At 37.6% G+C, this 27527-nt stretch overlaps 1 protein-coding gene and 1 long non-coding RNA gene across 6 annotated transcripts in view; one reads left to right on the plus strand and one right to left on the minus strand.

Moving 5' to 3' along the window:
- Positions 1 to 27527, plus strand: part of LOC310912938 — a 96983-nt gene that overhangs the window by 53447 nt on the left and 16009 nt on the right. The window lies entirely within an intron of this gene.
- Positions 25547 to 27527, minus strand: part of COL11A1 (collagen type XI alpha 1 chain) — a 132257-nt gene continuing 130276 nt past the window's right edge. For all 3 annotated transcript variants that reach the window (XM_083867941.1, XM_083867942.1, XM_083867940.1), the window contains one exon: positions 25547 to 27029. In XM_083867941.1, coding sequence (XP_083724067.1) covers positions 26883 to 27029 — 147 coding nt within the window. In that variant the 3' untranslated portion in view covers positions 25547 to 26882. The remainder of the gene's footprint in view (positions 27030 to 27527) is intronic.

Consider the following 27527-nt stretch of genomic DNA (forward strand, 5'->3'; position numbering starts at 1 on the left):
CTACATAACTATAATTTAAATATCTTGTTAGAAAAGTTGCATTGAAAATATGATCACAAAAGCAAAGCCTAAAGTATGGTCCCACGTTAGAGCAAACTGACTTTATAGTTGACATAATATTTCTGCAGAAAACAAAGATGTCTTTTATTTGCAGTAGGTTGAATGTTAAGTCAAACAATGAAATATGAATTATTTTTACCAATTAAATATTTCAAAAGTTTTCTTAGAAGATTCCACTGTGAGCACTCCTGTATTTGTGCCATTCAAAACAATAATGAAAAGTAAGACAAAACTACACTAGTAAGGACTAGTGAAGCAGTGCACGGCTAACTAAGGCTAGAGAGAACTTGGCAAGGAAAGGAAGCCAAGCTTCCAAACTGCCAGGTTCAGCCTCAGTTTGCAAAATAAACCTGCCTGTTCATCCTTTTAGCACTCAGTGGAACTGAATTGATTGGCACACAGTGTTTTCTGGATGACTTTAGATGCAGCAGCGCAGTCTCTTGAGACAGATATTCCCTCTCCCATTGAAGATAAGCTCTTCTCTGCTTTTACTCAGAAGTTAAAGCAGAGTTTCATGCTTACTTGGCAATGTAAAAATAGCACTGCTGAATATGCTTTTAACTCTTAAATCTGCTTCAAACTATTTTTTTCTTTAAATCCATAACTAGTACGAAAATTCTGCAACTCTTAGAAGAGAAAGTGATCATCGTGAGATACTTTATTCCTAATGACCTGTGAGCTGTACAGTCCAGCAGGGACTTGCTGAGCATCTCTTTCCCAGGTGGTCAAGACTGACAAGACCTTCTGAAAAGGGGCTTTCTCTGGTATGATTCAGGCAGCGTGGGCTTAGAAAATCAGGCTATAAATGACATGCTGGCTAAAATGTCCATTATTTTGAGAAAAATGAAATTTAAAATTTTTGAAAGAATTCTTAATTCTAATTTTTTAAGATTTTTTTTTTTTTTTTGGCCAACAGACAAGTTATTCTGTCTCTGGAATGTTAGTTCTAAAATGTGAGGATCTAGAGGAGAAGAATCAATATTTACAATGCAATATCATTCAGGACTAAGCAAGATAGTTTCTTGTATGTGTATTATTTTCCTACCTGACAAAAACTTGTTTTCACTGGTTTAAGAAGGTAGCTCTTCAAAACATAGCACTTGAGTAGCCCTATGGACAGCAGGAGGTTGAGGAATGCATGGGAAAAGCATTTTTTGCAGACTTCTTTTTGCTGCTCAGAGAATCAAATTGCTTTTCCTATAAGCAATTTCTAAATATTGTGTGAGCGTATCTTGTGGTGATGTAGTATCGTGTCCTCCCAGTGTTGGAAGAAAATACCCAGATAAAAGATTATCTCAAAGATTATCTCAGTTAGTTCTGTGACATGAGCCCTAAGTATGGTAATTAAGAAGAAGTACTGTACATCTGGTATCTTGTAATAATGGATCATCAGAAATGAAAATTATGTGACAGTTTTATACCATGTATAGTTCCAAACCCATAAAACTCTTAAGAGACAACATTCATGGGAATAAGTAATGGGTGGAAGGAGATTGATTAGAACCACCTGCTGTTTACTGTGAGATGTTAGAGGTGATTATGATATAAGGAAAAAAACAAAACACTTATTTCACGAAAATTAAGGATAAAAATTACATCTGATGTCACTGGAAAGGAATATAAGAACTGTTAAAAATTATAACATCAAGCATCTAAAAGCTGCAAGGCATTTAGTGCATAGCAAGGTAGGGCAGAATATAAAATAGCTGCAAATATGGAAAAATAAAATATGAGCAAACTGTACTACTCTTTTATCATCAGTAAGTAGCTTTAGGCATAAATAGTCCTCTTGAAATCATCTAGAATTTTTTTTGTGCAAAAGGAATAAAGTTTTTTAAATAAGAGGAAGAACATTAAAAGTTTAATAAGCACCCTGTGAGAATTGTGGTAATTATTGAGGTCCTGCAAGGTCATTATTGACAATTGAAATCTGATCACTTTTAAAACCCAACATGCCCAAGCCATTGCAAAATGTTGTATGTAAGTACACTCTTTAAAACATTCCTTGAGGGAGCATAAAACAAAAAGAGAAATTCAGTAATTTTAAGGCAGCAATATATTTTTTCTATTAACTTGTTTAGTAGAAGTTTAATTGGAAGTCATGGATTTAAAAGAAATTATATGAGAAGGTGGAGAATTCTTTGGAGCTGAGAAATGGAGGGGAGATCTCAGGTTACATTTTCAAAGCTGTGTAAATGAGTTACAGACATGGGCACCACAATTTTCATCACAAGGAAACAGCCATAGGGAAAACAAGAGGCAGCAGCGTTGTCTCAGTCCTAGAAGTGATTTAAGCCTTTTGGACTGTACATCCAGAGGTATTTTCCATAAAATAAATGAGGGCGTTTCTTTAAAGAGTCTGTTGACTTTCAGAAGAACTTAGACACTTGAATACACATAAATAGAAATGGTAGTGGGAGGTGAAGATGTTTAGCAGAAAAAAAATGGAAACAATTATTTTGTAAATACGGTGTCTGCAAATGAGGAAAAAGAGAATCCAAAAGTGGAAGTGCTGAGTCCATTTTATCTGTTAAGAGGAAAATAGAATGAATAAAGTACAGTGAACATAATATTAATGTGTGCAAAGTGGATGACAGAACAAATAGACAAATCCAGTATTATCTTGAGTAATTTAGCTTTTCTAGTTCCTTTATGCCAGTCAGTTATACTGCTGTAAATGCCTTTAAGACATGTGTTCCCCAAGCATCCAAGTTGAAAATTGGCTGGGTTTGAAAAATTGATTTCTCTTTCTCTAATTGATTTCTCTTGATTTCTCTTGTACTTTATCAAGCTTTCAGATCTCTTTGATGACAGCTTCTTAGATCAGCCAGTCAGACTCCTGTGACTGTCTAAAATAAGATGGCAGCTGGATTATTTTCAGATATAACCAGTGCTGCCAAATGTCTTTCAGTGACTCTCTCTCTAGTTTGTCATACTTTTTATTCTGCTTAAATAAATGCCACCTTATATACTCTTGGGTTTGGTCTTTCACCCGAGATTCAGGTGGTTAAGAGTCTTTTGCCTCTGAAAGCCCTGAGCCACATCACAAGAAAGAAACAGAGTCTTCAAGGTCTTGTTTTTCAAGATTTCCTGTGTTGTTTATTATTTTGTATCTCACAATTTCATCCGCACCCAGCCTAGATCTGAATGGTGGCTGGGACAAAAGGTGACTGACTGCTGATTGCTCTCCTCTTATACACATAGTTAATTACGTGTCTGTTTTTTACAATTCCGTGCCAATGCCTATTACCTATACTAAAATGGTCATCTCTACTTTGACCCAATCCCCTTAAACTACTTTGTGCCACCATCACTGCAGAAGATGGATGCCAAGGGGGAACAAGAAGAAGCCACGGCACCGCCCTAAATCCTCCATCTTGTTCCCCATTTACCTCCATTCTAAGAACCCCCAAACTACAAAATTTTCCCCCCTGTGCTATGCCAAGCTACTGTTTTCACACCTTTGTGGTTTGTATTTCTCTCTCAGTGTTGGAAGCCTCTCCCATGGACTAAAATCAAAGCCAGTGTCTTCCTGCACTCCGTGGGGGGTCTCCAACCTCCCTGGACCAGCTCCACATCCCCCTGTCCAGGATCAAACCCTCTTGCTTGGGTCCCAGACATCTCTGCCAAGGTCCCTGACCCTCCAGGGCACCGAGAGGGATGCCCTGGACTCTGACAATATATTTTTGCTTGTACCATCAGCAAAGTAAAAATATCATGCATGAATGCTAAATTTCTTCCTTAGATCATGCGGTATCTAGAGTACACATCAATAAAGTTTTTTTGTTTTTCAAGAATTAAGATGAAAAAATCTCTGAGGATGATTAAATAAAAGTATTGTGTTACAGGTTTGGCTAAAAAAAGAGAGAAAATGAAAACAAAACACAAAAAACCCTTTGAAAATTGCTTTAGTGAAGGCAGTTCTTTATACATGTTAATACATCTCAAATAAAGATTGAATTACACTTTAAATTGTCCTCTTTAGAACAGTGCTGATTTGAGAAAAATTCTAATATGAGGGGGACAAAATATAACCTCCGTGGGTAATTGTTGCCAAAGCCAGAGAAAATTCTTATTCAGAGAAGTGCTGTTACCTGCACAGTCCTTGTGTGCTTTTAGACAGACTTGGGCACTGTCATATTCCCACCTGTCCTGAGACACTGGCATCTGGGAATCTATTTCAATATTTATAACCCTTTTTTTCATTCTGACTGCTTACAAGCAAGGGAAATGCTGTTTCACACCTGCATGCTGGTACAGCTGATTCCACACAAGCAGCAAGAGAGGTCAGGCAGACCCATGGGCTAACAGAGGTCAAGAGGAATACCATTCCAAACAGATCTTCAGGAATTATAGGAGCTATAGAGTGCTGCTGGTGGTCTGCGCTTTGTGTTCCTGGCACTTGGCAGTTTCTGGCCTGTTATTGCTGGAGTCAGGCATTTCCAGCTTAGTGCATGAACATTGGCAGCTCTCAATGAGCACTGCCATCAGAATGGCAGCTGCTACTCAGCACTCAGTGCTCCTCTACTGTCCACCTGGGTATATTAGGACTTTTTTATCCTCCTCTGTGTAACTGTGTTTGCCTGAATGATGTCACCTTACTGGATTTCTCTGACAGAACCCTGTGACATGGCAAAGATTCTAGTCTCTGGCATTATGGTTTCTGAGAAAAGTTTAGTTTTAAAGCTAAGTTTCAATATCTGATCATGGGAATACAAGACAGATGATCCACATACTGAAGAATGTCAGAAAGAAGGAGTCAGTGGTGAAAATGAAGTTATTTCATTTCTGTATGATGTTATGTAGCTTTTCATAACCAACAACACAGTGAAAGACATCACAGTATCCTGCTGAGTGATAATGGCAATTCTAGATTTCTCGGCACTTTTGAAAAAAAGGAAATATAATTTGCGTATTACTAGTATGGGAAGTGTCTGAAGGGCATCAACATCAGAGAGTGTTGTCTCTTTAGATACATAGGGAAAGTAAGATGTGGCCCTAGCCCAAGAGAAGGGAAGAAAAGGAATCACTTTCCTATTTGACAGAAGAAAAAATGTATAGCAAGACAAAGAAATAAACAAATTACTTTGGATATGATATCTTAGACAGTGTCTCTCTTTTTAGGTAGTGCCCCTTGTCAAGCTCGGAACTCTCCATTTTGTTGAGATAAATGTCAGTCGTCAAAGTCCTGCATATACTCCCTCTGGGATCATACGTGGATAGAATATCTCCACTGATGGAAACCCTGCATTTGTGAATTGAGTCGTGTTTCTCCCTGAAGTCTATTTCTTGTCGTGCTGTTAAATAGAAATGCTGTTTGATGTGACAACCCCTAATCCTTGTTGTATGCAGTCATTAAAGATCCCATTATCAATTTACTGAAACCTAAGCTATACATTCTACTCTATGAAATCTTCAGTTGGATTTCCTTCCTTTCTAATACATTTCTTATAGGTAGAGATCATATGAACTGAAGTGAAAAGAAAAATAAAGGTGATTTTTGACCCGTCTTCTTCTAGTGAAAGACTGAAAGGTTATTCCCTAGGAAATGTTGAGGTAATTTGTTACCTTGTTTTATGAGTGTGCTGTTAAATAGCTGATATGTTTCCAATGAAAAGTGGCTGCAGTGGTGAAGTTAAATCAATTGCTTTGGTGAAATAATCCCCAGAGCTTGCATAATTGATTGCATTTTACTTTAGGTTTGCACAGTCTTTTGATGTTCTTCAGGACCAAAAGCAATACAGAGTTATAAGGTCGCTTTTATTTATTAATGAGGATTTTTTAGCACTGAATCTACCTGAATGCAAAGAAGAAGTTGAGATTCAGAGAAATGCAGACAAATGAAGATTCCATCTCCTCTCTCTACCCCTCCCTTTCTTTTTATTCTTTTCCTTAGCCAATAACAGTTCATTCTCTTGGTTCAAGAAACTGCAAAAAATAAAGGAAAGTGAGTGCAGGATGAAGTAATTAACTTGATAAAGACAAATCAAATCAAGCATCTATATTATAGCTTCCTTTTGGGTGATATTTGGGTTAGTTATAGCCCATCCCAAAGAACATCACACGATGGAGAAAGAAAAAGAATTAATATTAGCAGACTAAAATCAGAGAGGGGGATTAATAAAATCTCTGTATCCACCTTCAGACCTCACCTCTGAGCCAGGATTAGTTTAAACATTGTACATTAGCACTTCTAGATACTCGAGGACAACAATATCAGATATAATGAGAAAATATAGTAGCAGAGCCAGTTGTTTTCATTTATGTTTTGACTTTACTAATAGTTTTTTTTCTGCAGAGAAGCTCAGATGCATTTCTATTTTCTTATATAAACATGGTTTGACGTTTTTCAGAGTATCGGAACATGCCAAAGTCCATCTGTTGCTAATGCTTCCTTTCTTTTGCTTACAAATATGAGACAGCAGTATTTAAACTACTATGTCTTTAATAATTATCTTGGGCTGCCTAATCAGTAAATCTCTTCCAGGTGACTGCTGCTAGTACTTTGTATTGCAGTATTTTAGAGCCTAGAGGTTACTGGGAAGTTTATAAATTCATTCAAATTCTGCAGTCTACCCAAAGGGCAGCTGAGGTAAACATCAACACCAGAGAAATAATGCCCAGGGGCACACACAAGGCCCTTGCTTTAATTTGCTGCCCAGCATTTCTGCTCAATTTATTCTAATGCAGGTTGTCAAATTTTCAAGGAAATAAAACTTGATTTTCCATATATTTCCTGCCTACTTGATATCCAATACATTTTTAAAAAAAATTCTAAGTAAAACATTCATTTTTAGCATGTTTGTTAATTAGCATTGCAACTGTATTCACCATAGCTTTATTCTTCTCGAGGGTTTGCTTAGCTTCAAAAGGCAATTGTTAAATAAAAAATTGCCAACAAGGTATTATGACAAACCTATCTACAGGAATTCCTTTCCTGATGGTATAAAAACAATTAGAAAAGCTCAGATGAGCAGCTCTACATTGTTTCTTGGCTTATGTACAAGAAAGACTTTACTCATTTATGTGAAACCCAGAATTGGTATTGAACAGCTGTAAGATAATCACTAGAGACTCAAACTTCAGCAATAAAACCCTCTAAGGTCAGAAACATCCCTTCATCTTATCTTAAAAGGAGAACACTCATTAGGTGCACTTTTCTCACTGGCCATCTGAAAGAGGGAATCTAGTATTCCAAAAAAAATCAAGAGTGGAAGGAATTAAGAGTAGAAATGCATTTTTCCTCTTCTTTTGGAGAGGAAAAATATAAATACTAAATAGTTTCCTAATCTCACAAATACCTACTTTTCAATATAAGAAAAATTTCCAGATCAAATGGAAGCATCAAGATCAGAATGGGATGATTAGAATGATAATACCAGACTTAGCATCAAGCTTTATTTTAATTTTTGAAATTATGACCCACTACAGCGTGAACAAATTTAAGATCATGAGCTTTAAGTGGATCTGGTCACAGCTTCTTATGAGGGTATATTCTGAGGTGGTGACATTTTGTAAATGCCTTTAAGACATGTAAATGACTGTGCCAGCTACAAGATGGTTCATAAATGGTCCCAGATAGGAGATCTGCAGTACCAGTGAGCAGATTTACCATATGCTGATGAGGTGAGCAGCCAAGTGGAAATTTGGAAGACATGAGTTAAAAATAGGTGGGTAGTGTTATATGAAGAGAAGAATTTAAAGCTAAAGCAGGGAGGGGGCGAGGGGAGATAATTAGGACAGCAAAGAGAGAAGATAATATTTCTTATGTGCAAGTGGAGCAGATGGTCATTTGTTTCATGGAGGGAATTGATATAGGCACTGAATTCTGAGTCTGGTTAATGTAGGTCTTATTTTTTTTGGTTTCATAGTGAAATCACCATGATTTAAACATCATTTTCTCTGAGGTTTCAGTTCAAATATATTTTAAAATCTCTGTGCAAGAAAAATATTATAGCTACAGATATGATGTCTTTGATATTGGCTGGTACACAAGACGAACCATAAATCTCCAGATTTTAAAATTATGAACAGTTGTAGTATGAGCTTCCCCAACTAAAGCTGAGTCACTTGAATTTGCTGTATCTGAAACTAGTGGAATCATGATCTATTTATTCATTAAAGAAGTAGAACAATCTTATAAGTGGGTCAGGCATGTACTTATGAGGAAGGGAAGCTGGGTTTCATGCTAGGTTCTCTCTTTAGCATTTCTACAATAAGATGTGCTCTCAGGATGATAGAATAAAGTATCAGTTTCTTGCCTGTTGGGAATACACTAATTCAAGTATTCAAGAGGAATTGATTATATTTATTTATATTTATTATATACTTTTTTTACCTGCAGAACAGGCAGCCTATCCAACCAGTTACAAACCCTGCTAGCGTTCAATGTTGAGTTGAATGCCTGAGTATAAACAGTGCTGAACAAAGGAAAAAAAAAGAAAATTTCTTGTTACATTTTGAAGTCTCAAAGGTGAAATTTTAGGAAGGGAAATCTTATATGAAGAAAAGTATGTTGAAGTGATAGTACTTATCTTTAAAGGATTTCTATTGTATAAAATGACATGTTTATGACAGATGATATGGGTAACTTTTAGTAAACACTTTATCTTTCCACAGACACTTGCTGTGATAGACTAAATATATCTGATTCCTGTTAGGATGACTTGAAAAGAAAAAAGTTGTGAGTCCCTTCTTGGCTTCCATTTAGTATGTACAACTCAGTGAAAAGCCCTGAATTACAGTGTGACTTTGAGGAATGCATATGTTTCCTTATTTCAATCTTTGCTCTTTTTGCATTAGAATTTCAATATTTGGCTTTATTTCTATATTTAGGGGGTTTTCCATGTTTAGCCTTTATACTAAAATCCTATTAACTCTTTTCTTAGATGATTCTAGGGTAGTTTCAGTAACTGCAGTAGTTTCAGTAACTTTTGCTTGGAAGGGTCCTCTGGGAGTTATCGACTCCAGGCCCCACTTGAACTGCTGTTACTAGAGTTTGGTGCATCCAGTCCTGGCCTTGTTTTCCTGAGTCTCAAATACCTCTGAGGTGTTCTCACTGAACAACCTGTCCCTGAGCTGCATTACCTTCCTTGAGAAAAAGGTTTTTTCTGATGTCTATGTGACTCCTCTTTCGCTTGGTTTTTTGATTATCACTTTCATATTAATCTTGAGCTTTTGCAGCAAAAGAAAGCCTTTTGCAGCTTACATTTCTGTTCTGTTTTCCTATTATGAAAAGCTGACAAAATCCTTCTGTGATTTGTTGGGGTTTTTTTCATTGAATTTTGGAGTATCATCAGGGAAGAAAAAATAAGTTACTTCTAAGAATTCTGTTCTTTTATACAGACCACAAACTTTTTTTAAGGAGTACACAAGGGGAAAAAGAAAAATGAACTGATTTTCAGGCTCCTTAATAAATGAAAGCAAACTTTTGTTTCCTTGCACAAAAGGGACATTCCTAGTAAAAACTTATGTTTTGGGGTTTTGAGTAATAAGTACAATAACAGGTTGTCAAAAATAACTTACAAATTACTTACTGAATTTCTATTTATAATTTTATAATAAGAGTTGAAAAACAGTAATGCAGAAATCCCAGTGTAGTGGATAATCTGGTACCAATGAGCTCTTTGAAATCCTTTTACATCTTCAAAGTGCAGTACATTTCCTAATGCTAACGGCACCTCGTGACTACAGGATTCTTAGGGGAGCTAATTACTGCTGGCCTGAGGACAGCTACCCAGCATGTGCTCTTCCCAAGGCTTATGTACTTCAACAAAAACTGTACCTGCAATGAATGCAAGTCTGTTAGGGCCTAACAATGACTTCAGACACCCACTCCTTACCTGTCTTCACAACAAGGGAATCTCAGTGACATTTATAGCTTTCGAAGGTACCCTGGGTTAAAAAATAATTTCATTTGTTAGAATACTGGCCATCTGAAGCTGTAATTTAAGATTGTTGTGGGTTTTTTTACAATTTCTCGATCATTCTATATCCATAAAGAAAAATTATGAGAATCTTCCAGTCAAGATTCTTTTTTAAAACACAGTATTAGAACTAAATGGACTTCAAAAAGTGGTGGTAAACCACTTGTTTGCTTGTTTTGCAGTTAAGTTATAGAGTCTGCGTCCGGAATTTTCTATCTGTTTACATTTTTGTTGAAACTGAGACCCCCTCTGAAATGAGACCCACTGGGAACCTGAGATTTCCTCTGACCTTCCCACACAGAGAACAAAAAGCCATTAATCTATAACTTATGTCACCTTTATGTCCTCCAGGAAACATTGTAAATAGTTGATCTCACTTCATTATGAACACTCCAGTCCAAGAGATGCGGGTGCTATTCATGCAAGCAGCCTGGAAACTTGGGGTTCTTTAAAAAGCAAAGAGAATTTTGAGAAAAGGTACATTGCAAGGTGGCTGCCTGTATCTTATTTTCGCTTGTTGTTGGAGAGTTCCTATTTATAACAAACAAATTCTTTTTGGCAGTTGAAACAGAATGAGAAAGAGAGGTCTGGATAATACATCGATCTAGGCTGTCAAGCTGAGGCTTGATTTGAAGGTCAATCATGCATGTTCTTTTCTCATGCTCTTTTCCTACATATCCATAAAATGATGATGATAATGATATATGTGTAATCTAATTTGGGAAGAACAAAGAAAGGGTTTTCAGATTTCTGACTATATTCTTGTATGTATGAAAGTAGATGTTTCCTTTTAATTGATAGAGTTTTATACGTCAGTGTCCTTGTACCGTTAGTCATCAGCGTCATGCCCTTTTTGCCTTAAGTATAAACACTGACAGAATCAGAGCAAACTGTCCTGCATGAACTTGTTCCTGAGTTGGTGAGATTTCAAGGGGAGTAGGATGTCATGATGCTTTTCCTTTCTCCTCAGAGAGCAGAATAGGCCACTATTCTTTGGAGGTGCAGCTGCAGTGGCAGTACTGGGGTTAGCTGTTGGTGACACACATTGGTCAGGGAATTGGGCAAGGCAGCTACATATAAATATACACACTAAAAACACCATTAATTCAACAATTAGCCATTTAGCAGATTAGATTTGATTTACATAGTCCCAATGCAGGTTTAAAACAGCAAATATGAATACATGGGAATATATTTCTGGAAAAGTGGTGTAGGGGGCAGGCAGGGAAGGGAGTTGAGAAGCTCTTCAAACAGAAAGAAAGATGCTTCATAAGCTAATCCATTTTAAAAAAGTTAGGAAAAAAGTGTATTAGCATCAGAAATATAGGTTATAAGAGCTTGGTTAACACACATGGACATAGATAATTTACTGGACTGCTGCTTACTCACAAAATTACAGTCTGTGGTGGTTGTAGCTGGGGCTGGTCACCCTTGCTGGTGGGGTTGTAGTTTGACTCTGCTGATGGGTTGAGGCATTCTGAGTTTGGATAGCATCACTCTTGTTCCTCTCAGCTCTGTATCCACATCCACAATGTGACTGCTATGCCAGTGAGAGATGAGTGATTTCTTCTGACCTACCTGCTGCTTCTGCATGTTCACTGAAATTCACTTTGAGCATCTTATTAATTCCCTATGGCTAATGTAGAAGGAGATTAAGGTGTACACAAAGGAGCACATATAGGAACCCATCCTTAATGAAGATGTTTCTTATCCTGTAGACATTTTTAATTTTAGAGAAAATGAAAACTGCAAGTATTTCTGAAACACATCTGCATCTGATCTGACCTCAGCAGGCCATATGCTGCTACACAGTGACACTTTGCTTCTAAAAAAGCACTTTCTTGGCTGTGCTCAGCTCCCATGAGTTCATTCCATGCAAGAGTTGGGGAACAAACCTTATATGCTGATAAAAGTTGATTCTTTAGTGAAGTGAGGAGTACTCAGTCAAATTAATGTATTCCCTTGAGTTTTAAAACTTAGTAAGATCAGTACTGTAAAAGGCAAAGCCATCCTCTCCCATTCATACACTTTGGCCTCAGGAGTTGTTTTTTTTCTCAAATATTGGAGGCCGAGGACTTGTAAAAACCTTTTTTCTCAAAAGGAGTGCTGGAAATGTTGACCATAATAAGTGCTAGAGACATTAACATGGGGACTTTGTACAGCAGTGTGGGATTAGTTTGGTTTGGGATCCTTAATCCTCCATGATCAGCACAAACTGATCATTATCAGAGGATAAAACCAGCAGCAGGTACTTATATGAGACAGTGTCTTCAAGGAAAGTTTTAGTTTTTAAACACAGTAGTTAGAGATTGTAGCTGTGCTTCACATGGTATTTAAAGAGTCTTGCATCTTTCTAAGAACTCAGTATCTTGAATATCTGCTGGATATTCAAAAGTGATTCAGATGAGGTCTCTAAGGAGGAAAAATACCAAGGGTTTGTAAATATTATGAGATCCTACAATAATAACTGAACATCAGTGCCAGTACTAATGAGAAAAGCAGAAGGTGTTAAAATGAACTAGAAAGCTTTTAGGCCTATTAGTCTCTTTGCCAAATGAATTTTTAAGCTTTAATACACAAGCTTTTAGAATGCTCGTGCAGTTAACTCTCTATGTTTTATAATGCTTGTCTTGTCAATTTCACTGAAATACAACAACTTTAGTGAAAATATCTACTATTTCCTGATTGCTTAACATTCTGATTTCTTCTGATTTCCAATCCCATTGCAAGTGAAAGAGGACTCCTATACAGCTGCTTCAGGAATTGTTTATCTGCAATGGCACATTTGTTTTCCATCTGAGTGTTTGCCTAAATTGCATTTCATCCCTCATTTATATTTCTCATCTACATGGTAACGTTGTGCACGCTGATGCAGTTTCCCTTGCTATCATTCACATGACTCTTTGTGACTTCATTTGATACTGCATTAAGGTAAACCACAATCTTGTTAATGGCAATAAGCACCAAGGTGGTTGAGTGCTCCTTCGAATGAAGACAAATGAATGTAGGGAAATGTAATGAGTATGCTCACTGTGAAGTAAAAGGGCTGTCTTAATGGACTAAAATCAACTTATGTGGATAAAATGACTTCACTAACACACAGTTGAGATTAACTTGACTGATTCAGCCAGCAGCTTGCTTAAGGTATCTTATTATTGCCATATCACTAGGGTCTAAATCATAATGGGTTCCCTGAGTTTGATACCTCTGGTAACACTCATGCCTATAAAACCTAAATTTTACTCCTGGGTAGGTACTTAGTCTAATTTATTTCACTACCTAATGCTTATTGCAGAGGATATATTTGGATATAACATTTGTTCTCAAAGTTTTTCAACCAAAAACCCTCTCAGCTACCAGAATGTCCTATGAGAACAGATGGCACAAAGAGAGTGGCCAGTTCAGAGAATTTTCAATGAAACTGGCTCTGAAATCTAAGCTTTTCTCTATTCTAATATTTATGGACTGCTTGAACTGTCAGCTGCTAGGTGGCACAATACATTTCCAGTTGCAATAGGCATTCATACAAACACTACATTATATATGCAGGAAAAACACATGATAATTACTTTGTTATGGTTAATGGAGCTGTAGAACTCAACATAGTGGTACAACATGTTTGCAAAAAAGGTTGATTTTCCAGAACTTGCTAAGACAGTTAAATTGGTAGGAATACTGGTAGAAAATAAACTTGAATATTTGAGAGGTGGTTGAAATAAAAATAATTTAAATCCAATGCAGGATTAAAAAAAAAAAAACAACAGATGGGAGTTCTTCTTCAGTCTTTATTTTGTACTTCTGTTTCTAACATACAGAAACATCACCATCTTTCAATTTCCAAAGGTTTTTTTAATTATTATTACATCATTACTTCATTGTGTCTTGTAGCAGGTAACATCCCTGGCAATAGATCTATATATGTATATGGAAATTTTTTTCCAGTATTTTTACTTAAAAGTTTTGGTAGGGTGAAGTGTAAATGTAGCAAGGTATTCTATTCTGTTTGTCAAGGCCTTCCTATCTTAAGAAAGATGGAGCACACGTTTGCCAGAATTCTCTGGAGAGAGAACTTTGTCATGTCTTTTATTTTTAAGAGTGAATTGAACACATGGGTCAAGCATGGATTCAACCAAAGAGCAGACTTTAAGGAAACCCTGATGTCTTGGCAAACGATTTTGTTTGGCTAGTTTTGATTCAGTATCAAGATGCAGAAGATAATGAGATGGGAAGGCAATGCCTTAAGGCAAGTTGGGCTCTGGGTGACTTGTAGCCAGTCTCTTACTCCTGTGGTGCAGCTGAGTGTGGAGTCAAAGCAATGGCTGCTACACCTGGCCTGTGCTCAACTTTCAATACACTGCACTATGCTCATGTGCAAACCCTGGAAACTTGAACTCCAGGCAAGTGCCATAACATTGCATTCAGAGTTGTAGTGATAAAGTAAGTGCCACACTACTTCAAACTTTGCTGTTGTTCCTGTTCCCTGTTCCTGACTCCAAGCAAGCAGCTGCTTTACTCAGAGAATAAATATCAGAGGTGATAACTATGAATGCTGTTTTGTTGTTTACACTTGCAGTGATTTTCCCTCCTAACACAGTCTTTGAAATGGTATTCTCCTTAGTCTGTTTTCAGATTCCTAAATAAAACAGGCAAAGGGGGTGGAGGGGGTGGGGGCTGCCAGCTTATTCTCCTGTGGTGCACAGTACCCTTTGCTGTGCTGAACATGTCTGAAATGCTGACCTGTTTTACAGCTTACCTTTTTTTTGGCAGACTTTCTTCTCCAAAACCTTATGTCAATAATGAGAGAGCAACACAGTAAATAAATAGGTACTTGACTAGAAACTGCAGCTACTGACCTGCCTGCTAGGGATGATTTTACATTTCCCAGCATGCATCCATTTTGAAAGTTATTGAGGGGGATTTGGACTTCCAGGCCACTGCAGTATAATCACTGAACAGTTATTTGCTGGAGGCAATCACCATTATTATGGCCCTTACTCCACATCTTTTGAAGGCACTGAAGGATTGATATTGATTTTTGAGTAGCATTTATAAGGGGCCTGTGCACTTGAGAGTAACTGGACCATATCATTAGACTACCTAGGGAATTTTCCATCAACCATATTTCTAAAGGTAACGCTAGTAGAAGAACTCTTAACCTCTGAATCAGAAGATGGATGTGTAAGAGACATTAGTTATTTTAAAGGAAAGAACTTCAAGAAAACAGCTGCTAAAAGACTGTTTGAAGTTATGGATCACAGGCTAAGTCTTGATTTATGAGGGCAGCATAATTTCGTAATTAATTGATCTGATTGTTCTCAGGAGTGTTTGAGTTGCAATATTCATGGAAGTCAGTGATTAGGAAAACCTATTTCTTGGCATCAAAACAAAGGGAATCCTAAGAAATAGAAAAGACTTTAACAGGTGCTTGGCCACACTCATTGCATTAGTGGCAGTTGATAATGTAGTGTGTGTGTCCTGGCCAGTGGACTGACTCACCCACCCCTCTCCTACTCTATCAGTAGACGTCGTCCCTCTCCTACTCTATCAGTATTTTAGGTATTCCTAGCTCTGCTCTGAAGCTCCCTGGCTCTGACAACACTGGGCACTCAGGAGCAGTGTGACCCCAGCCCATGAGCAAAGCTGCAGCTGGGGATGCCAGTGTGACCCCTCTGTAGTCTGAGATACACTGGTTTGCATTAGGCTTTAGAGTCACACATCTGAATGAGTTGCAGAAATCCTGGAATTTCATAACACGATTTTAGAGTCAGGTCAGATTAAGATAACTGAGGTTTAGCTGAGATTACAGTAAATTTCACTTCTAGTTAGCTGAGCACAGATAGCACCTCAGCCAGAGTGTCACTTTTTTTAAATAAAAAAACAGATTTCACACCCAAGTTACTAATAAAAATTTAACAGCTTAACTTGGAAACAATATTTGCCACACAATGACTAAAGTTTATTTATTGCAAGGAGCTAGAATTAAGTAAATTTTTTTTTCTAAAATTCTCTTTAAAAAATTAGACACACAACTTGTCTTTTGCCTTTGATTAGTTTTAATCTCAGGTTCTCATGCAACCTAATTTACTGTTACCATAAATAGAATCCCAACAGGAAAGCTATTTTTTTTTTTTTAAAGAAAGTACATATTCCCAGGGTTGTACACCCAGAATCAAGCAAAAACATGAGGAAATTAGTCTTCAGCTTTCAGATTTTTCTTTCTTACTGCAATCTGGTAGTTATCTTGGGCACCATCTTAGATAGTAAATTTACCCACATATCAGTTCTCCATTATTGTAATTGCTACTGACAAAATGCCTATGAATAACTTTTCGAAATTTTGAATTTTTTAAGAAGTGAGAAATATGAGTTTGAGAAAGCCAACATATTTTTATGTTTATTAGATTGAATATGTCCTTCAAAAGAACACAAAAGTGTTCCCAGAAGTTTAGCTTTAAGAAGTCAAAAGGCTTTTGAAAATAAGGCTTTTGCTTAAACCACAAAACTTTGCATGTGTTTCCCTTGTAAATAAAGGATAATGTAATGCAGAAGAATCTTATTTAAACTTTGCATACAAATATGCATGAATGCCAATTGGATTTAATTTTCCTGACTTAATTTGAATTAACTGATGGGTCTTTTGACACAAGCTGTACTAATTGTTGCTTATTTGGGTGCACTACATCAGTGAGCATGGCAATCAAAAGCTCAGCCAGATGTTCATATTTTCTTTGATTGCCCACAGCCTTAGGTTTGAAGAAAAGTCAATCAGCAAAATTATTCTTCTTAGCATCTGTCAAGGTACTGATCACATTACCATAATGGCAGTCAGAAAAGCAGGATGGCTCTGATTCCTTTTCACTTAACCTGATATCTGCCTTCAGCTCTCTGTAGTCTTGGTTTGATATCATCAGAAAACATAGAAATTTTGTGAAATTAGACCAAATGTATTTATAAGTGGTTGAGTTCACCACAGTGAAGAGTGAATTTATTTTTATCTTCATATGAACTTATATTTATGTGAGTAACTTCTATTAAAGTATATTTTGTATGTTTTATACTGGCATCTATTTGCAATGTCTTATTGACTGAAGGGATATTTTTTCCAAATATCATATAAAAGCTTTTAAGAATTTGAAAAACTAAACATATTCCACTTAAGTACAGGAAATCTAAGCCTACTTAAACAGTTTCAGGTTGGACACCTGTAAGATGCATCTTTTATATTTTGGACACCTGTAAGATGCATCATTTATACTTACAGCTCAAGCAATTTTTTTCAATTCATGAGTATTTTCATGAAAGCATTAGAGAAAAATAATTTTTGTGGGTTTGATTTTTTCCGAGTTCTAAAAGCATCTGCCAGAGAGAATTTGCTTGTATTTTCAGATGGGATACAGATCAAGACTGTCTTAACCTTTCTCTCCTTTCATTTCTAGGTGTTTGAAATGTGTCTTTGCATTTCCTGCATAACTGGATCCTAGCTCATTAAGGGTAAGAACTTTTTTTGCAATCCCCACAGGAGCAGTGCCTAGCAAGGGAGAATGCATGGTTTACACCTTTGTTAATTTAAGAATTTACCATGGCCTGGAGTTCTACCCTGCTCAGGAGTGTTTTAACTTGCAATCCCCACCTGCCTGCCTGGCAGCTGAGTATTATCATTCCATTTGTTTCTATAGGATACCTTCAACCTAAAACAATTCACAGCTAAGGAAAACCAGGACAAGGGAGCCCAGCCTAAACCACAACTGGTAATTTGATGCTTTTGTCTATGTGAAAGACTGGTGCAGTTCCCTTACTTTGTTGTACATGTTGCATAGAAACGTCCTAAAGTTGTGAATCTAGAAGAATCCTTGCCATGGTCCTTAAAGGTGGCGGACAAGAGAATTCTTTATTTTCAACTCTTTATTTTTAAAATTCTTCCAAAATGTCCTTCATATTTCACCAAGTGCAAAATCAGACCTGTGGACCGTAAAAACACTCTGTGCTATTTCTGCCTATTGAGCAGTGAAACTTTTATTCCTCTTTAACAGTATTTAATGTGTGTCATGTCAAAAAGATGAATTTAACCTGACAGAGGAAGATAATAGAGGAAAGATTCTGAAAATATTATTATGGGTGATGAGCTCTAGCAGCAATTAATTCAGGAAGGAGTTTACTGAAGGAAGCTCCCAGGCTCAACCACTAAACCCTTAATGTGGCTTAGTTCTCAATCAAAGCTTTCAGAGAAAGAGGAGCTACCGTATCTGCCACAAAGCTGCTTAATATGATTCATGTCTCAATGGGAGTGTTTTCAGCATAAAAACTCTTTAGATAGTGCAATGACACACATCCCTAGCTCATTTATGGAGTTGTTTAAATATTGTTTAAATGCTCACAGCTACTCAGGTTTTGCAGCCCATTCTACCACAGAAACACCTGGGTAAAGAAAACAAACCCTTTTTGTTCCTTCACTCTAAAAAGGTCCTTCACCTCAGGAAGCTGCAGGACATGAAGATTTGGAGAGAATGATCCCCAGAGCAGTGTTAACTCATGGGAAGGGTTTTACATGGCATGACAGGGAGGAAGGTCAGAGTTCCATCGCCCTGCAAGCACCATGGGCAGGGAGTCAGAGCTCACAAGAGGAGAGGGCAAGGTTTGTATTTGGTGGGGTTTGAGATTTTGTTGGTGGATTTTTTCAAACTTAATTATGCCTTTGAAAGGGTAACAACTAAATGAGAATCCACCTTTTTCACATGCATAAAACTCTGTGGGTGATACATTTTTAATATGATGCTTTTAGGAGAAATGAGAATTGGGGGGAGGAAAATTCCTGACAAAAAGATAACATTGGGTTTTGGCTAGGGATAAGTGGAGGTACATCTCTTTTGACACACACATGGGCTCAAGGTCTCCTTGTGAGCTTTGGAACCACCTGGTAGAGCACAGCCCCTCTCAGGCCAGGCCCACAGGCTCTGAGTGGTCACCTGGGGGCTGCTGCTGGGGGCCTCTGCTGGGAGTTTTGGTCAGAACAAACATCTAAAAGCATCCTTAAAGATACCTCTTAAAGAAGGGCTTTGGAGTATTTCTAATTTTCTTTACTAAACTGTAAGTATTGAGTGCAGTTTTGGGTGCCACAATAGAAGAAAGATTTAAACCTATTGGAAAGCTACCAAGCCAGTGAAGGACCTTGAGAGGAAGCCAAATCAGGAGCAGCTGAGGTCACTAGGCTTGGTAAGTGTGGAGGAGACACAGGTGAGACCTCAGGGCAGTCCACAACTTCCTCACAGGCAGAAATGGAGGGGCAGGCATTGATCTCTCTCCCTGGTGACCAGTAATGGAACTGAGGTAACTCATGTGAAGCTGAGAAGAGGCTCAGGGTGGATATGAGGCAAAGGTTTTTCCCCAGAGGGTGGCTGGGCACTGGAACAGGCTCCCCAGGGCAGTGGTCACAGCACCAAACCTGGCAGATTTCAAGAAGTGCTTGGACGATGCTCCCAGGCACACGATGTGACTCTTGGTGATGGCCCTGTGCAGGGCCAGGAGTTGGACTGGATGATCCTTGTGAGTCCTTCTGAACTCAGGATACTCTATTTTATGGATCTTATGATCCACCAGCTGTACTTGATCATCTTCCTGTGTAACTCTCCCTTGTCACACATACATTGTTTGCAGGCCCTGGGCTTCATCCTTTCCTTTTTTTTTGCTGTGTTGGTACAGCCCTGACCTCTGTGTGTAGGAGTCACCCAGCATTTATTTACAGAGATCTGGAGGCACATATCAAGCTCTGTCTTCCTTTACAGTGTTTAAACAGAAAAGGGCAGAATGCTATCTGGCTATCAAAAATATTCCAGTGTTGCAAGAGAACCCTTTGTGGTTTTTCTTCCTCTGAGTTATGTGTCTGATTAGAGTTAAATGTATCATTTCATACACCATCACAGCTGAGTTCCACTTGGGTAAAATGCATCCAAATTTGCTTTATATCTATATGATGTATTTATTGTTCTGCATGTTAAGAGGGTATTAACTAACTGTACTTGCATATGTTTCAGGCCTTTGCTTTCAAATTTGTGATTTTGCTTTCATCTTAGTTTTATAGTAGATAATTCTAACCTTCTCATTAAGTTTAATGAGTAATCACATTGGCTCACTGCCGTTTCTACATGGTGCATTGTGCATACAGTCATCAGAAAGATTATGCAAAACATGAGAAATGAATGCACACATGCAAAACTGCATAATGCATTGAAATAGTCAAGAATCATTTAATCAGGAGCATTTTCAGGTATCCTCATTTCATGTGAACTATCCATTTTAAATTTTTTATTGCTTTTTCAGGATTATTTTAATGGAAAAATGTGATGTGAGTTCAAATGTGGTTCCTTAAGATATTGTGGCTTTGGTTTGAGGTCAATGTGTTCAGAAAATGAAATAGGTAAATTTTAAAGTGCAGAGAGAGGTTTCAAAGGGTCAGCAGTGTGAGCTGATCTCCTCATTGTTTTTATCTGGCTTTCCTTTCAGAGACAGCCCTTGGTGCTGCCATGCTTCTCTGTGGTAGGAAAAGGACACAGAAATTGCCTATTCCTAATTTGGATGGTCCAGACAGGCTTTATATTTTATGAGTCTGGCAGCATTTTAGTGTGGGTGTATATTGATTTCTGAACCTGCTCACCCTCCCCCATCATCCATTCTCTCTTCACCCTCAAAGTTAAGCATCTCATCCCCTTTTTCAGATCTCCTGTGCTTTCCAGTGCCCCAGCAAAATGTGTCTGCTCCACAAGAAAAGAGGTCCTGCAGAGGAGGAGGCAGTGTCAGAAGTGTCTGAGAGAGGTGAGTGTGGGAAGGGAGAGGAGGGAGAGCAAGGCACAGGGATGTGGCTGCAGGCAGTGCTGGGTGTTTCCCACAGGGATCTGCAATCTTTGCTACTCTTCAGGTGTGTTTTTTATAAACCAGATTTGCTGCTGCCTCCTAACTACAGGGCAGTGCACCCTGCCTTTGCATTGATTGTGAGAAACAAACCTGAGCCCTGCAGTACCAGCAATGACATGAAATGCTCCCAGACTGCCCATAAAGATTTCACACCCTCCTGGCCTACGTTGAGGGAAGCAGGTTCTCCTATCATTCTTTTCCCACATATTTCCCTACTGCTTTCTTATTTCCTCCTTTTCCCCCTACAACATTTTACTCCTTTCTGTTATACATTGACAATTATTTTATTGTGCCTTTCTTTTCTAGAGGTGCCTTTATTCCACTGTTAGTATTGTACTCAGCTCTTGTCTCCCAGCATATGGGAAAACAACCTTGGTGAGGGTACCAGTGAACTTCCTCCTGTCAATCAAATGCATTCAAAGAGTTAGGACAAACACATCTCATTATTTCAAATGGAAACACCACAAATAAAAAAGAGGGAGAAGTTGGAAAGTGAAATGTAAGTTTTTCTTTTCAGAATTTGGAGTGCTGTGGAAAGTTTTCAAAAATTAAGATTCCATTTTTGGCCCTTTCTGAAAGTAAACAGCTTTGATCCTAATATCTGTGCACTGAACAACTCTGCAGGCTTAGAGCCAAGTAGATATTTCTAAAATCTTTCTGAGGAATGACAAAGGGATAAGTGATCCCTATACATCCAAATCAGAAAGTTACTGAATAGCGAATGTTAGGAAGATGATCTATTTATGCATTCTCCAGAGCCTGAGCCCTGACATTGTGCTATGTTATTTTGTGAGCTAATTTGGGCACCAGGACCACAAAGCACAGCTATTTACTCACCTGAGCTGCCACCGAGATGATATTCTAATAAAAAAAAGGGCACAAGCTCAAGAGACTGTAAGGATAGAATATAAAACCTTACCATTTTTTTTTCATTTAGTTAAAATTTGACAGAATAGCTTTTATGTCAATAAAACCAACTTCATTCTAAATCTCTCCACCTCTTCTTCCACTTAATATACTTTCCTGCTGTAATGGGGAGGACCTGCTCTAGAAGTCATGCAGCTCCATGATATACTCTGGCTGACTTGTGTGGACTTTCTGAGTAACATTCTGTGTAAACTAACAAATAAGAAATCAGAATTTCCATTTCAGAAACAACAATTACAGTGAAATGTTTTTATTTTGTTAGTCACATCTCTTGGAAATTTAGTCTCCTGAGTGTCCTCATTTAATCAACATTTTTAATTTAAAAACTCAGCTTTATGGCTCTGCTGTAGCTATGTTTACTTTTTACTTGTGCTGGAGAGCTTCAGAGCTTGCAGGCTGGGCTTCTGCAGGCCATGGTGGGGCTAAGGCCACATACAGGATCTCTGGCTGTGAAATATTTCAGGTGAGAGGGGAGCTGACTGTGAGGCTCCTGTGTTCATCCCTGGTTGTTAAGATGACCTTGGGGCTCTGGGCAGCCTTGTCCCAGTCCTTTGAACTCAGAAAGGTTCTTTTAATTAACCACTGAAAACACAACAGAAGATACAGTTTAGAGAACTTCTGGAGCTAGAAGAGAATTAATTTGGTTTCCATCCAGCACCTTATTGGATGGACTGAATGTTTAATTTTCATCCACGTTTTAATCACAGTTCAAACTGGAGTTATTTCATGCTTTAGCAAGATTTAGCTACATTGCTTTTTTTGATGTTAAAAAACCCCAAAATTCTTATATTATAATAAGGAGTGGAGGAGGCACTTAGATCTCAGTCCCACTGCTGAGTTTTTAACAACTCTTGCCTGTCTTACTGAAATTATGTGTGTTTTCATGGGGATCACTTCTTCCACCCTTGAGATATTGGAAACAAAGCCAAGGTCTGCCAAAGCTCCCTGGACAACCTAGACAAAACATGTCCATTGTGGGCTTTGGCTGAGTCGTCTCTCATTAGAACAGAGCCTTCATTCACACAGCTGAGAAAGAAACCAGGCCAATTTTTGCTAGAGCAGTGTGTCTGAATATCTGTAAGCTTGCAGCCTTCCTTACTGTATTAATCTTCAATGTTCTTATTGAAAACAAAATGTATAAATAGCTTTAGAGCAATCTACTCCCTGGCAATAATCTTGGCATTGCTTTTCACTGAACTAACAATGAGCCTCTGATAATTTATGTGCTTTCAAAAGGAACACAAATAAGACACGTTTCCAGGTAAATATAATAGACATGACATTTAATATCCTGTCTTTGTAATTTTCATTTTTTTGGTGCATCTACAATAGAAGATGTTCTTTCACAGAAAAATGAGTATGCTTGCTATAGAAAATCTGTGGCTATTAAGGCTTCTCCTTCCTGCCATTAGCAGGTGAAAATTAATTTCAAAATTAACAAAGCTGTTCCCAAGGGGAAGAATCTTAAGGAGCTCACTGTCCTTATTTTTTGAAGCTTTGTAGCTTTTAGTGGCACAAGGTGACTGTTGATGTTAGCCATAATGGCTCTCCCTTGAAATGGAAAAAAATATCTTCATTGCATTTTATTCCAAGAGATGTGCTAGTCATGGTGAGTTGATACTGCCCTGTGCTGGGTGAGAGAGAGAGGCAAAGACTCCAGTCATGCACACAGAACAGTTTCTGCCACTCTAGTCATAGCTTGTCATTTAAATCTCTCTTGCATGTCCATGTAATTCTGGACAGAACATTGCCCAAGTCTCGAGTATTTTTGGGCTTGGTTTGCCATGTGCTAAGTTACTCCATTTCCATGGAACACAACCACAATTGGTGTTTGCAGTGAAGAAACCAGCTCCGGGTTGGCTTTCTGTTTAGAGGGGCTTGAGGCAAACTTTCAAAACAAATTGCCCAGTCTGCTTTGGGTAGGGTGAACCCTCAAGATCGCATGATCACGGAACATCCAAGTTTTGTTTCTAGAGGTAAAATCCAGATTTCATAAAACAATTTCAGTCTTTTTGTGATTACACAGATCTTTAATTTAGTATATGAAGACTATTGATCATTGTTTTATTCTGGTTGAGTAAAGGAATTAACTTGCATAGTTTTGGAGGTTTGATTTGTTTCTACATATTTTATAATACCATATCATGAATATGATGTTTTATGTTTCTGTGGCTATAGAATATATATTTGACTATAGAATCTGGAGTTTTTATCACAGGAAGACCAATATGTGAGTTTTGATGTGAAATTTCTTTCTGTTCTTAAGTGTCCTTTTGGTTTGTTTGTTTGGATTTTAAGCACTGCTAATAGGAGACTTCCTTCAAGGGAAAAACAAGAGCATAACTTTTGCTTGAAGACAAGAATATATAATGACATTTTTCCCCCTTTAATCCGAAACTTGGGGAAAACAAGAACAGCAGATTGAAAAAGAGAACGGACAAAGAGGAGTTAGATAACAAGCAATAGTGAGATGCTTTCATGACAGGATAAATAGTAAGGTAAGTGATTAAGGCCTTAAGAAAGGTTAAAGAATAAACCAGATGGGTCCTTGCTGAAAAGTGTAGAAGGTACAAGTTCATTTCTTCTTTTGTGATCTTGCTGACATAAACCTTGGCAAAATGCTTGGACTAATTCTGGAAAAGATCTGTTTTCATTTGGCTGCTTGAATACATCATTGAATTCTTAAAAACAACATTCTGCTGAAGACTAATCCTGATTCTGCCAAACCACAACCATCTTTATTTTTTACCCTAAGGCACTCAGCCAAGGAGGTTTTTTTAGATAGGCTTGAACAGGTCAGCCCCTAACTTAACCCATCCCCTTTGTGCAGGAGAAAGTGGCTGCTCCTCTGCCAAACTTATTGCAGTTGCCCTCACATCTTATTTAGACATAGTCAGAGTTAGTAAGAACAGGTAGCAGATTAAAAAGAGAGGAGGTTTTTTGGAGAAGGGGTCTATGTCGTGTCATTGGACCCATCACTGGTTCTGGTTCTGCAGTCTAAAACAAGATGCTGGATATTTTGTGTTCCACTCCTTTCCAAGTCTTGGTCTTGTTCTTGTCTTCCATTTCCTATTAATAAATGGGTCCTTTGCCTACCTGATGGAGTCCTACAAAGATAAGCCTAAGATTGAGGCATGGACAGTCACTGTAGGTTGTGAGTGGCTGGGGAAGGAGTATAAGGCTCCTGTCTTGTGTCTGATGCTATTATCTAGACTGCTGGAGCTATAAATCCATACCAACCAGCTGTGAACTTATCCCTGCTGCCTACTGCCAATGGCCAGGTGTTACCCTCTCTGTTAACACCTCTTCCCAGTGCTGTTGCCCAGTGCTTGCCAGGACATTTAGTAACATTCCTTTCTTTCAAGCCTGGATGGTCTGGAAGCGGAATGAAGTTACAGTAATGGCAGTGGGTGAGTTTTGGACATTGAAATAAGAGAATGACCAATCCAGATAAACAAGACTTGATTTTATTAATAAAATTTGTATTTCCCTCTTTGAGGTGACAGTTACAAACTTTGGTTCAAAAATAAAAGAAAATATGAACAGCAAGAAGTTGACTTTTGGAATCTCACTTTTACATGTATAAACGTGCATAAGAAAATACCAGTTGGAAACGAGCCAGCAGAAACTAGTACTATTTAATTTAACAATTTATAAGAAATAGAAACAAACATTTATTTTCAAGTCTTACATATATTATGAAAAATAATTACAAAAGGATTTTGTGTTGTAAAGCTAAAATGTAATTTCTACTTCCAACTACCTGAATAAAATGTTCAGAGGGAAGGCCAAACCAACATGTTTTTTTGGCGAGCTTTGAATAGTGAATTGTAAGGGTTTGGGTCAAAGACAGCTCTTGAGGAAGCAGTCCCTCCTATGTTGCTTAGCAACTGTGTAGAATCACATGACCTAGACATATTGCATCCCTGGCCTTCAGGTGGAGTAACAGGAAGAAAAATAATTCATATTAATGGGACGGGCAAATATTGTATAGACTATTCTGTGAAATCTTTAGGATCCAGTTCAGGAAACAAATATCCATCTTTGCTTACATAAATATCTAAGTAAACACTGCAAAAATCCATAAATAACTGTTTCAAATCCAGTTTTTATATTTATGTAGACCAAATAAGCACAATGGAAACAAATCCAGATGAATTAACAAAAAAAAAAAAAAAAAAAAAAAAAAAAAAAGGAAAGCTATATGACTAATTTATTTCACAGATTTTAAACAGTTCTCTTACACAGAAGTTTGGGTTTTTTCTTACATATTTTCCCCACCCAAAAATATAAACTTGTTTATTTTAGGTATATACAGTTATCTTATGAAATTATGGAATTAGAATAGAAAATAAAAAGTCTGAGGTATAGCACCATGGAACACAGCACCTTTGAAAGTGCTTTAATTTCATTATCTATATTCACAGAGTGATATCAGCAGAAAGGAGTTGTTTGAGTGTGCTGCTCAAGATCTTCCAGTTTTGCCACCTTAATTTTACTGGCAACTTCAAATAACAAAGCTCTTCAACAACAATATATACAAAGGGATTTTATTATTAATCAGAAATGGAATTGGCTTTGCTGGCAATTACAGTTTTATTTTTTTCAGAATACATACACAGTATTGACAATGTAGTTTGTAGTTGTAAAATAAGAGCCAGATGCAATTCAGAGACACATGCAAGTTTTGGAAGTGGACAGAGAAATCACAGTATAGTGCTGTACATAGAATAATTACAGTTTATATTAAACACTTTCTAAACACCTCTTTGTTGTAAGGGAAGGAGCACCATTGTCACTGGTTTTTTTACAGCACCAAAGGAATCCAAAGGGGGTGTTCCTGAAGTGAGCCCTATGTTGTCTGTCTGTGCCACAGCATCTTTGCAAAATAAGTTTAAGTCATGTGATTCTGGCCCTACAAGGGCAACGTTTACTTTCTAGATAAGACATACATACACAGCAAGACATTTTCTATGCCATCCTTATTCAAAACTTGCATGTGGCATGAAGTGGGTTGGTAGCACCAAAGTGCAACATTTGTGTTGATCTGGTTTTGTCTTAAGCTTAACCAAGGAAGCAGACAGGACCGACCTCAAATCCAAACTTCTGGTTCTGATCACCAAAGTCATTGATCATCACGTCAACTATGGGCACTTGGTCTATTTTGGGCGTGTTGATTTCCAGCACCGTCTTTGCATAGCCCTTTCTTGACTGTTAAAAAAAGAAGGAAAAAACCAAAACTGTTATAAATCTGAGCATTTAACATGTGCTGTAGATCTTCATAGTTTATCTCTGAAGTGTAGAATTTTTAAATTATTTCCCTATCATGCACCAGATACTGCAAACACTAAATCTTGTGTTTTCTTATGATTTTATTTTAAAAATGTGACATGGAATGTTTTGATTTTAGCTGGAGAATGGCCCATAGGTTTTTTACTTACTAAAGTAGGCCTACCAAACAAAAATAATCTAAGGTATTTAATGTTTCTTAGAGACTTCTCAGTTCATGTCTATAGTATTTTATAAACAATAATATTCTCACAGCAATGCACATCTTCTCTGTGAAAAAAATCACTAATTAGTTCTGAAACAGAGAAGATCCACTTCTAAGAAGAAATACTGTAACTGCCCCAAAAAATGTTAGAGCACCTATTTGGATAGGAAATAAAGTAATATCCTGACAGAACTGGCACCTGCTGCACTTAGAAG

This window comes from Zosterops lateralis (assembly GCF_965231275.1).
Source record: "Zosterops lateralis genome assembly, chromosome: 9".
In the NCBI taxonomy this organism is placed as follows: domain Eukaryota; kingdom Metazoa; phylum Chordata; class Aves; order Passeriformes; family Zosteropidae; genus Zosterops; species Zosterops lateralis.